The following is a 12,173-nucleotide window of genomic DNA, read 5'->3' on the forward strand; positions in this document are numbered from 1 at the left end:
CGCCAAACTTGGCGCAAAGGGGCCCCTTTTATACAAGCTCGTTCTCCAGGGAGCCAAATATGATGAAATCTTTGCTCGATTTTACACTGAAATAATGTCTTTAGCTACAAACAGAGGACTGTGGAGACACCAGAGAAGAAACTACAAGATGATATCTAGTGAACTAAATCATGGGCCCTTACAGGCTCCTCGAGGACCCCTGATGGACCAACGAGGGAGCGATAAAAACGCACAGGGGCATCACCGCGTAAAAGGCCGTTTTCACCGCCCCTGTGGAGCTGCCATATCATCAAAGTTTGTCAGGCAGGACTGCGCGCCAGCCCGAAGCTCCGGCTGGAGGAGAGAAATCACTGCCCCCAGAGCCAAGAAGACACCGGAGAGAGGCTGGATTTAAAACCCGCCCTCCGGAGGGATCTCGTTTCCCCCAAAAACCTCCCATTTTCTCTCTCTCTCTCTTTCTCTCTCACTCTTCTCTCTCTCTCTCTCTCTTTCTCTCTCTCTCTCCCTCTCTCTTCCTTTACCTTTATCCCTCGCCTTTCGCCGTTTCCCCCACCACAATAATGGATCTCACGGCGAGATGTTGGTTTCTTCTACCCTGTCTCGGCGTGATATTGGCGATCGATTTGGAAGCGATTGATCCGGGCTACTATGTGGACCCCACTGCCACATCAGAGGCGATCGACTATAAGGATCCCTGTAAAGCTGGTGAGATTTTTTCCCCCTTTTTCTCTGTTCTGCGCTGTGTGATTCACCTTTTATGTGGAGGTAGAAACATGCCACGAATCTGTTTGTGGAGCTCGCAGAGATCGGCCGGAGAAAAGGCTTTTAGAGAGATGACAGTGCGTGGATGTAGTTTGGGAAAAGCTTGATGGAACATTATGTGCATTTGTTTTGCACAGACTGACATAGTTTCTGCAGTTTGAAACATTTGAAGCACACACCGAGTCGCCTAGGATAACCCAGCTCGGAGAGCGGCTGCAAGGATCGTGAGAATGAGAATAAAAACGGATGAGTGCCTCCATACGTTATCCAGACTTGAAAAGTTTTGACCAAAGCGCTCGTAGAAAAGTTGCAGCCTGCTGTTTGCGGCTAAATCCACTTTTATTCTCTAAAAATGGGATCGTGTAGCTCCTGCAGGCTGTGTTTTATTAAAAAAAGCTTTGGGGCAAACAAAGGAAATCTGCACTTTGATTTTAAACACTTCTGCTCCCTTTCTGCTGGTTTTTGTCACTGCACAAATAGTCTTTTTTTCCACCGGCTGTTCACACGGCCACTAAAACAAAGTGGAGGAGGGGAGAGAGGAGAGTACAGTGGAGCTCAGAAATTATGCACACATAATTCTGCTGGCTGCTGTGGCTCAAGGTATAAATATGTCTGCTTCTTTTCTGCTCTGGTGAGACCTGCATATTTTGCCGTTATTTAGCCAAAGCATATCTGACTTGTCATTGTAATCTTTATGTGTGTGTGTACGTGTACTGTGAACTCTCTGTCTTGCCAAATCCCTCTGGGGGAATTTGAACAGATTGTGTTTTCCATCTGGTGAAAGTATTCAGGTTACAGATACAGAGAGCTGGCTTCAGTCGAATGACCTCTAAAGTCCTGGAAGTGCTTACTGATTTGGCATTTGACAATTTCTGATGTGGCGGTGGAGGAGAAAACCCAGTTGAACCCCGGGCCTCTCGGCCACCCGCCTGTCTGCTTTCTCCATCTTTCCCCTGAGAAGAGTCGAGGGAGACCTAAAGATCAGGCTTTAGGAGTGTTGTGGCTTCGCATAAACATGACAAAGGTCAGGCAGCAGATGACCCATGTCCTACCTGCAAGTCAGCAAAGATGTCGCTTCCTGTTTTTGCTTGATTTGAGTCATCCAAGTGGTTGCATCAGATTGTTTTTGCATCGCACGTATGGACGTGGTGTTCACATAAGGCTGAGGGGTAAACTGACGAAGGGTCGATGATGCTGTGTTTACATTTCAAGTGATTTTTCGGCCTTTGTTTAGAAGAAATCGTTGATATTTGAGGGAAATGTCTCAGCTGGGACATTTCAACTTACTAATCCCCCTTCATGTTTGGTGTTGGCCTTGTTTGTGAGGATGTTGTCATTGTTAGTAATCCACTTTCAAGCGTCACTAGAACAGAGTGCAGTTTTGCTTATGGTTTCCTCTGGGCACGTCTGCAGACAGGTGGTTGGGAGACGGTCACAAGTACAAACTCCCACTCTCTTAACCCTCCCAGTCTCCAGCTCTTCCAACACCCACCTGCTTTTCTCCTTCCCACCAAGCAGCAAAATGTCCAAGATCTCTCAGCTCTCCCTTTTTACTCCCAACTCCTCCTCACTCAGCTGCAATACACCAGAGACAGCATTTTTCACCACAGTCACACTAGCACCAAGCGCGGACTTGGTGATTCTTGCATTATTGATTTTCCTTCTTTTTGATTCTCATTTTTCAAGCACACCGCTGCACTGAGTGTATTTGATCGCTTTCTGTGGCCTCCAGGTCAGCATTTTTTATGTCATGCTGCTTCCGCCCAGGAAAATGCTTACGGCCGTGTGAGGTTTCTGGTGCAGGAAAGCTCTGTGAGGAGTTTGTTTCATGCTTGTCCTCTGCGTGGCCGTCCTTGCTTAGCACTTCCTTGATGTCAGGATTTTCACTGATTGACGGGGAGATACGTGTGTGTTGAAAGTGAACACAGTCACGACTCCTGTTCAGGTGTTTTTGATAGTTGCTCAGTTGACCAAGTGGTGACCACCATTTAATTTCCTCAGATTTCTAAAATTGCCCTCAGTGAGGTCTTCGTTTCTTGCCACATCGCATGTGTGCCACTCCTCTGCAGTTAAGCCAAAAAAAAATCCCTAAAAAATGTTCACATTTACAAAGGATTAAATAACTCATCACTATACCAGACAAGATAGAAATGTGCATTGATTGAAGCGAGCAGTGCAATAACACTGAAGTAATGCCATCTATTTAGGAAGTTAACCAGTGGAAAATTCCTTAGTTTGCAGAACTCCAAACTTGGCAGCATCCCAGGAAGTCATTTAAGACTCTAACAACCCGCTGAGATTAGATCCACTCGTTTTTGAAATGAAAAATGGATGAGAACCAGTCACGCTCATTGTCTGCTCTGCTTAAATGATGATCATGAAAACAGTGATGTGTACGTATGCGTTCATGTATGAAGCAGACATGTTAATCTATATAAGACCTCTGACAGCAGTGTGTGTCTGTGTGTGTGTGTGCATGTTTAAGCTGTGGATGAGCGCTTTTGTGCCTGAGCTCCTGGGCTGCAGACAACCTTAACACCCCCTTCTCATCTTGTCGTCTCTTACGCAAGCGGTTTTTCTCGTCTCCCTGGGCCCCCCGGCTCTCTGCTCTGACTGGCTCAAACACTTCACACAGACTGTGGGTCATTCACCTCGTGCCAGGGGGAAAGCACGGCTGGAAGGTGGAGGGCAGGCCAGCCGCGCTGTGCCACACCAGCCCAGGTGAGGAGTGCAGGCCATTCATGGCAGCACTCGGTAGGTTATCCACAACCCACTCGCTGCCTCTGAAGTGTTTGTTGCAGTCAGCGGAGACTTCTGCCGACTTTGATTTGGTCATTTAAAATACAACAGCTGGATTGTTTTAGATAGCAGTGTTTCAGAGTTTTTATTTTCTCATAAGTCTGGTTTTTATTCACTCACTTGCTGTTAAAGGCCTTTAAAAAGCCACTGTGACCTACTACATAATGATTACTCATCAGGAGGCCACTGTGCAGGAGCGACTTATAATTTGATGTTAAGATGTGAAACAATCTTCTGCTTAAAAGCATCAACATGAATTTTTAACAGGAAGTTGTGGGTTGCGTTGACTGGGTTTTTTTATGAATGGGTTCATCAGAGGCTCTGAAAACAGCAGCTGGTTGCGCAGCTCCATCCCTCAGTCCTGCTCCGGTAATGCGATGGGGCTGTTGAACTTCATGATTGGGCCTTTAAGCAACACTTAAGCAGATGCTTTTCTTTTATCATGGTATTGAGGCTGTATAGCCGAGCCCACACTGGGTGTTTTTTTACATTACAGGACCCCTGCCACTTCTCTCTCTGCAGGGTTCGGGTGATTAAGGAGCCAATCTATTGGCACGATCTTGGTGCGTTAGTTGGAACAATATGTTTGTTGTCAGAGCTAAGTAATAACTAATCTTGCATTACATTAATACCAAGTCTGAGTACGGAGCCTAACTAACAACAAATGCTTTGGACGAGCTCATTTAAATGGCTCAAAGGATGCCCAATTAGCCTGCCATAATGAACAGCTTAGCAGTCACTTCTTCATTATTCACCGTTTGTTTTTTTCGAGGTAATTCACCCGTGCTACGTTGCTGTTCATTTGGAAGAATTGTTTTTCTGTTCCCTCCACCTGTAGTGAATACTTAAGGTGTTTTCTTCAGCTGTTATTTATGGAAAGTGTTGAGGGTTGAAGATATCTTCCAGATTTAGTTCATCCACAAACCCGTTTAAACTTTGCTTTGGACATCTGTTCTGAGAAAACCTGCTCTTTCCTCGCACCAGACTGTGTGAGTATGTGTTAGTCTGCCGTCTAAACCACAAATATGAAGTCTGGATGGTCAAAATAAGTTCTGTGAAAGGTGAAAATCGCTGCCGTGTGGCGATGAATTATTCATCCATGTAAGGAGCTCAAACGCTGTGTATCGTTGACATTAAAAAAGACAAATGGCCGGCGAGCTGATGAGTCATTACAGGGGGTTCGACTGGCAGTGGGGTGTATCAGTAATCAGTGGCAGGGATGAGCTGGGAAATCCAATCTGCTAATGGGCTTGATGGAGTGTGAAATGTTAAAGGAGGAGGCAGCTTCTTGCTGTGTGCCCTTTGCATCTGAAGCCGCTCTCATTTTGTCAATAAGACTGAAGCTGCAGCGCGGTGACAGCAACGCTGATGAGACCGCAGGCTTTTATTGGAAAATAATTACTCGAATCTCAGGCTGTAGCTTGACTTCGCCTGAATCTCTCTTCTAATTATACCTTGGATAACTTTTTGAAATGAGCCGAGCGCAGATAAGTAGAGTTTTTTTTCCCTCCCTCTCCCGCCTTGAGCTCAAATTGCAGCGTTAGGAAATGTCAAGGTAAGCATTTGCTGAAGAATAACAGCTGGTGTAGTTTTTACAGAGGAGAGAGGTACCATATTTACACAACAGCAGCCCTGCATAATGCAATTCATCACTCCTTAGTTGGGAAGATGCTTTATTTTTCTTGTTTTTGCCTCAGTATTCATATTTCTGTGCTACCGTACTTCTTTTTTCTTTTTCCATGCAGTGTTTGGTGGGGCTGTGGCCAGCATGTGGCAGGAAGGGCTGGTACAGAATGAAACCTGAAAAGTGATACTTACACTGTCATCAGATGGTAATCACCTTAACGCAATACACTATTGGCCTCCATTGGAATTCAAATGCAGCGTTTGTTACCAAACAGAGGCTGTGAAAGGCGGTGCCAGGGCATTGTGATGCATTCCAGGCTTACATATTGGCCAGGCTTTCTCATCCCTCATCATTAGGTCTTGCATAGGGAAGGACTGCCTTAACGTCTGTATGAGCACAGCGAGGAGCGACCTCACAGTGGAGCTGGCCTTCTAAATATAGGCTGGTGTCGGTGTCTGTTTAGGCTTAGTATTGATGTTTGTGCAGGTTTCAGTGGCAGATGTCGCGGTCTGGCATTCACGGAAGGAGATTTATGGGAATAGTCGTGGAGCGTTTGACACCGCAGAGGTCGAGGCTAGGGCATTACACGAATCAATGGGATTAATTTGATTGAGATCGCATGTGTAATCTGACTGGGTACGGCGATTGATGGGGCCAGCCTGAGATGAGAAGGATTATGATGGGTTAGATTAACGAAAAAATTCAATGACGGGGGGAGGAGTTTGGAGTTTATCACACATTAATTATGTTCAATATTTCACTTTAAGTCATTTGTAACATGGTTTGTACTTAAAGTTAAATTCCCTTTTCTTATTCTTTTCTCCACCTTAAAGGGGATAAATGAACTATAACAGCAGCTAAAACCTACCTAAAATCTATTCTGCATAGATATTAGTATTATAACTGCAGCTGTTGTCATTTAGGTAATGAATGTTTGGACAGAGATGCAGCACTGTACTCTACGGTGATCACTTGCCATCTGCCACATTCACGAGGTTTTAATCTACAGTACAACACACGCGCCTCGCTGTGTTTGTTCTTCACATCATGACAGCGCTCTCTATCTAGATGAGTTTATCACCTTTCTCCATGGTCTGCCCTCAATCCAAGCCCAGAGTTGTGTACAAAAGATTCCCAAAACCGTGTGTCTGTGGATAATTAAAGCCAGGAGACAAGGGGATTAATTCACAATCCCTGTGAGTCTTTTCCATAAACCTGCAACAGCGTCTCCAGGACGACTGCTGCGCCCGGGGGAAATGAGTCCTAATGCCGCCGGGCCGTGCATTTGCTCACTTCAATCTCCACTGTTGTCTGAGAACAATGACACTGCGGATTAACTGGCCTGTCTTCAGCACAGTGGTGGATGATTGGGCAGAGAGCGCAGCCCTCTGTGAACCTCATGGGGGTGGAGGAAAGCCTGCACCTCGTTATTTGGTCACAGCCTGCACGTGACGCTGCTAATATTTGCCAATTGTTGTTGTTTGCTTTTCTTCAGAGTGAAAAAGAGTTTCATAGAATTGTTTTGAATACTTTTTCTCAGTGCTTATGGTCTTTTATGACAGCAACTTGGCAATAATTGTTCACGTACTGCCTGTTCTTTGCAGCGCTCAGCCAGTTCTGGGAATCACATAAAAAATGTGAAGATAAAAGAGAAGAATCTTGTCTTCAGCCTGTCCATCCTATACTGCTCGACATCTGGTAGCTTCCCCTTATCAGTGCTGTTTTTGGCAGCGCCTGTCTGATTGTCAGAAGTCTGTTTTGTGTCTCAGGGATTTTGCAGTGAATCAGTGTGTTTTTTGCGAGCACAAATTAGAGGATCCCTTTGACCTCCGGAATTTAAACCTGCCCTCTGTGCGTGCCTCGTCTTGCCGGCAGTGATCTACACCTTGTCTTATTGCTGTCATTAGCCTCTAATCCCAAACACAGTCATTCTGCGGTGCATCCTCTACGACCTGCAGGCTGGAAGACTGGCCTGCAACTCCAGACTGTTTCAATAATCCTCTTCTGCTGAACGGGGAGGCGAGCCAAGTGTGTTTTCGTCTTTGTTTCCATTGTGCTTTTCATCCCCTTTTCTCTCGTCTCAGACTTTCGTAGGAGTGCGGGAGATGAATGTTTTTGTTGCAGAAAAGGAAGGAAAAAAGTTTTGAGCGGAAATAAATAAAATCAAGTTTATCTACACATGATGAATTTTCTTTTGTATTTCACGGTGTGAGCTTTAGTGTGGTCTGCAGAGGTCCACAAGCGTGGGGTGAGATTGAGAAGGCTATGAAAACGTCACTGTCTGTGTCAGCTGAGGATTCTTAACTCAACCATTATTTTTACTTCCCATATGTCGCTGTTCATTGTATATTCAACCAATGTTTAGACTGATGAATAAATGTCTTTGAACCAATTAGTCCTTTTTTTTAGCTTTGCTTAGTCTTAAGTGTTTTGTATGTTGGAAATGTTACCGTGTTAGACATGTTAGTGAGTATATATGATAAATATCATCGGCTTAGTGTCTGAGCCAGCCTTCACATAGCTTGTCAGGGTGTCCCATTGTCTGATATGTTTGTATCTGCATTTGAACTGTGAATAACTGGACTGGAGCAGTAAAGGCAGCTTGCATCGCGTTGAAGATTTACAGACTCAAACGTTTGACAAACACAACTACTGTAAATCATTCCCATTAACTCTACAGTTTAGTGGTTCCCCCAGCTTCTTACCCCCCGCGGGTTGGTCTCCCGTCCACCACACTAACCTCCAAACACACATCCAGAAGGCTGTCATTTTCTCTCTGCTGCACATCTGTGTCCCTATTCAGAGCTGTGGTTTGGGCAGAGGGGAGATGCCTTCCTCCTCTCTTCCCTTCCCTTCCCATCTCATTGTCATCTCCTGTTCAGACATGGATTACAGTGCCACACCTTTGCCTTTCTCCCCCCCTCTGCGTCTCCAAAAAAAAAAAAACCCAACAACCCCCCGCTCACCCTCTCTCTCCCCCCCAACTTTTGCATACAAGCTGGGCCATAAATTCTAGAGACGTGCTGGTGTTAAAAGCCTGTAAAACTGAGCGCCCTGTCTCTGCGGAGAGGACTAGCTTATCCTCCACAGAAATGGGGCATTTAGTAAGGAATCCCATAAAGCACATTCCTCATAAAGTGGGACTATTTGGTTATTTTTCCCTCTCCTTGGCCTCATTAAAGAGCTATTACTTGTTCAAGGTGCCCCATATTACTCCATTGAGGCAGTGTCAGTGTCTCACTGTGTCATATCTGATAGCTCTCATTCACTTATTAAGGACGCCAAAGCGCACAGTGTGAATTGTGTTGTCGCTAACATCTGGATTGAAGATGGCTCGATTAATCACACCAGCGATCAGGTTTCTGAGTTCATCCTCTCTCCTCATTACATGAACCTGCACAAGCCATGTGCAATATGTTGCTTACATTTCCATCCTGTAATTTGGAGACCAGAGAAGGCGGCGTGCCTGTTATCCAAACAGACATGCTGTTGTTTCACAATTCTGTTTCTATTTCACTGCAAGGAAAGGGTAAACAGAGCAGACCCAAGAAAGGAATGAAGTCTATATTTTTAAATGTGTGTGCTACATGCTCTAGGCCTTCCACGAGAGCTTTGACTGGGCCTCCATGCATCCTACTCAGTCTGAGTGGCAGGAAGCGCTTGAGGCAACTGGGCGGCTCAGACTGATGCTTTGTATCGTTTGGTTGTCTCTCAGTCGTCTGACATGTGCTGTCTCTGTTTGTCTGTTTCAGCTGCCTTTCTGGGAGACATTGCTCTGGATGAGGAGGACCTGCGATCGTTTAAAGTGGACAGAATAATAGATATGGCCCAGAGAACCGTCCAGATTGTTAATCACACGGACACAGGTAACAACAGCAGAAAGCGTGGCTTGAAGGATTACAGCTTGAGGTGAAAAGTCCTCATTAGAGCACTGAGGCAAAGTCTTCTGGCTTGTCACTCCAGATAAAATTGCAACAAAACGGCTGAAATGAACTTGGTTACCTCATTTTGCTTCTCACTGGGGAATAATTGTATGTACGGCCATTTCACTCTCCAGCACTAAAAGTCAAACCGCTCACGTCCTCTGAAACTGAGAGTCTGCAGCAGCATCTGTCGGCTGTCAGCTTTGTGTTTTTATGAGCTCTCTTTAAAGGTTTTCGCCTACGACTGTCATGTTTCCACTACACGTTGCTTCACCTGCCCCACCGTGTTCGACAGTAATTGCTGGGCTTTGTCAGGTTAAATGTTGTTCTTAAAATGAAAACCGTGTTTAAGCAACAGCTGTGAGCCAGCAGGGACCAATAGGCCTCACAATCCTATAAACTATAGGTAAGCGTGAACCGACAAGTACGCGCATGTTGCCTTCGGTGCTGGAATGATGTCAATTTGCTGTTTTTCATTCAGATTAATGAGCATTTTGGGGAAAAGAAACATTTTGCAGGATTAAAAACACGTTTCAACTGCTGTTAGATTGATTTTCAGACTAAAAAGTGATCTCTGGGGTAGGGAGTTCACAGGACAGGAGACAGACTATGTGCGCACTCGTCTCTGAATAATCGTTTGTCCACTTGAGCAGATAAGTCCTTGCACATCTAATTGTTGGACAGTGGAAAAGCTACTCTAGTCTTCAGAGTTACGAAGTGTACTACAAAACTGACAAAAAGACATCAGGACCGAGGCAAATAACGAAACAGATAAATACGAATAATAAAATACAGATAAGACGTGTTGGCACATACGTTGTGAGAAGTAAAAGATGTCACTGATTCTGCAAGCCTCAGATCCTCAGGCAGGCTGAGGGGCATCACTGCAACAGCCCGGTCACCTTTGGTCCCGAGTCGGTGCTCAGGAACAGCCAGCAGAGTCCTGGCCAAGGATCTGAGGCCACCCCGGCTCACAGGGGAGCGAAGCCATGAAGCGCTCTGAAGGTGATCGGCAAAATCCTAAAATCAATTCCAAAACTGACTGGTGACCAGCGAAGAGAGGCTGAAGCAGGGCTGATATCACCCTGCCGTCTGGTATTTGTTAAAAGCCGAGCAGCTGCGTTTTGTCCCGGCTGAAGGCGGGACCGTCTCGATCAGGCCATGAGAGAAAGGAATTGATCTTTGCAATGCTCCTTGATGACTGAACAGCAGTTGTAATTTGTTTTTCACAAGAAAGGTCACTGACGGATATCACACACAGGTTTCTGGCTGCAGGTTTGTTATTTATCGACAAGAAACCAAACTGTTTCTGAAAAACAGTTTCGTCCCTGTGCACCTTCCTCAGGCTGCACACACACACACACACACACACACACACACACACACACTGCAGCATTCAGACCAGATAACCATACACAGATGTGCCTCTGAATTAGCAGCCAAGATAACCTTTTCACTTTTTTGTCATATTTTTCATTCATCCCACACGGTGTCGATGAATTCAGTTTGTCCGTCACCGTCAGTTATCATACACCTGAACGCAGCAGCTGCATGGTTAACGTGGTCATGTCTCTTCACCTGATCTCAACTGTTGCCCTCCACACATTAATCAAAGAGCAGGGACATTCGTTTGAGTAAGTAACACAATCAGAATAATAATAAAACCTTTGACCTAAAAGCCTTCCCTCTCTACCTATGAATGAAGGTGGTAGATGTAATCATATTATTGTAATTAACACGTCCACAAGTTCTGTCTCTCCAGCACTCGTTCTTATCAGTTAACCCAGCAGATTTGGCTGTTATCAGACTTTTCCTCAACACATGCACAAGTGTACGTGCTAATTGATCTCGCCAGGCTGCTAGGATTTATTCCTGCAGACCGAAATTCAACAGAACACATTGTTCCAGCAAATTAAAAAACACTTGCTGCAAACTGTGGCTTGCATGCTAATCAAATTTCGTTAGCAAAGATGAGGGCTCGCGGTAGCACGGCCTCATGCAGCCCTCATTGTGCAGGGTGTACTGAAACCAGATGTACTTGTTTTTGTCTCTACAGCGATACTTAGAGTATAAAGAACAACCTAATTGTGAGACAAACACGTTCCAGCTTGTGGCCTTCATCAGGGTCATCCAGGTAGTGTCTCACAATAAAGATCCTCTTTATGCTACAAGTGTTGCTGGAGTTATGACCTACTCAGACTGTTTCCGTCTCCATAAACCACTGAACCAGGTGCCTGAAATCCCTGCTGTGCTCTACTTTTTCTGCAGCCATCACCTAAAACTCCACAGTGCATAGAGGTCAGCATGCTAATTAATTGTTTAATAATGTTAATCATTTATTAACCCCTGACATGGACAGGCATCAGGGTACCAAGGGGATCCTGCAGGTTTTCATTAAAGACGGATTACATGAGCACCTTCGCCCAAATATGAGAAAAAGAGTGGAATCAGCTGTTGGAGTCTTTATGTGGAAAGAAAACCTCTAGTTATCCCTATCCTAAACATTTTGGTTGAATGAAAATAATTAGAAGAAACAATGTGAAGGCACAGCAGCACATGGTCTTTTTATAGAAATGTTAATTGTATGGCTTCTTCTCAACACACCCATTAAATGGCTCCTCTGCATGAACCGTATGGAAAGACGTTTTTCAATAGTTTCTCAGTCTTGGTCTACCTTTTAAACAAAGGATGTATTTATGTATAAGGACGTAATGGGAGCATGCGTTATCAAAAGTCAGCATTTGTTTCCTTTAAAGGTCACAAAGCTCATTCTCTCTCTGTAGTTCAGCACGTTTTTTTCTGCTGAAAAGGGAACGTCGCTCCGGGAAATGATGCACTGAAGCATCACTGTACCTCCAGATGTGACGCAATCTTTAATTAGATTGTCTAGAATTAAAATCTAGACGCTTGTTTGACATTTCGGCTTAATTCACGTAATAAGAGCAGATCATTGTGATGCTTTAATCTGCTTGTATTCGTTCATTTATTGCCCTGAGGGCTAATACCAAAACATAAGATACCAATTAAAACTAAAGTAATTATGTCACTGGAAAAACTCTTTC

The 12,173-nt window shown here is 44.8% G+C and overlaps 1 protein-coding gene across 2 annotated transcripts in view; it reads left to right on the forward strand.

Moving 5' to 3' along the window:
* The first annotated feature begins 505 nt into the window (after positions 1-505).
* bmp1a (bone morphogenetic protein 1a) overlaps positions 506-12,173 on the forward strand; it is a 32,169-nt gene continuing 20,501 nt past the window's right edge. For both annotated transcript variants that reach the window (XM_076730644.1, XM_076730645.1), the window contains exons 1-2: positions 506-705; positions 8,941-9,054. In XM_076730644.1, coding sequence (XP_076586759.1) covers positions 561-705; positions 8,941-9,054 — 259 coding nt within the window. In that variant the 5' untranslated portion in view covers positions 506-560. The remainder of the gene's footprint in view (positions 706-8,940; positions 9,055-12,173) is intronic.

Source organism: Chaetodon auriga, chromosome 5 (assembly GCF_051107435.1).
Source record: "Chaetodon auriga isolate fChaAug3 chromosome 5, fChaAug3.hap1, whole genome shotgun sequence".
NCBI lineage: Eukaryota > Metazoa > Chordata > Actinopteri > Chaetodontiformes > Chaetodontidae > Chaetodon > Chaetodon auriga.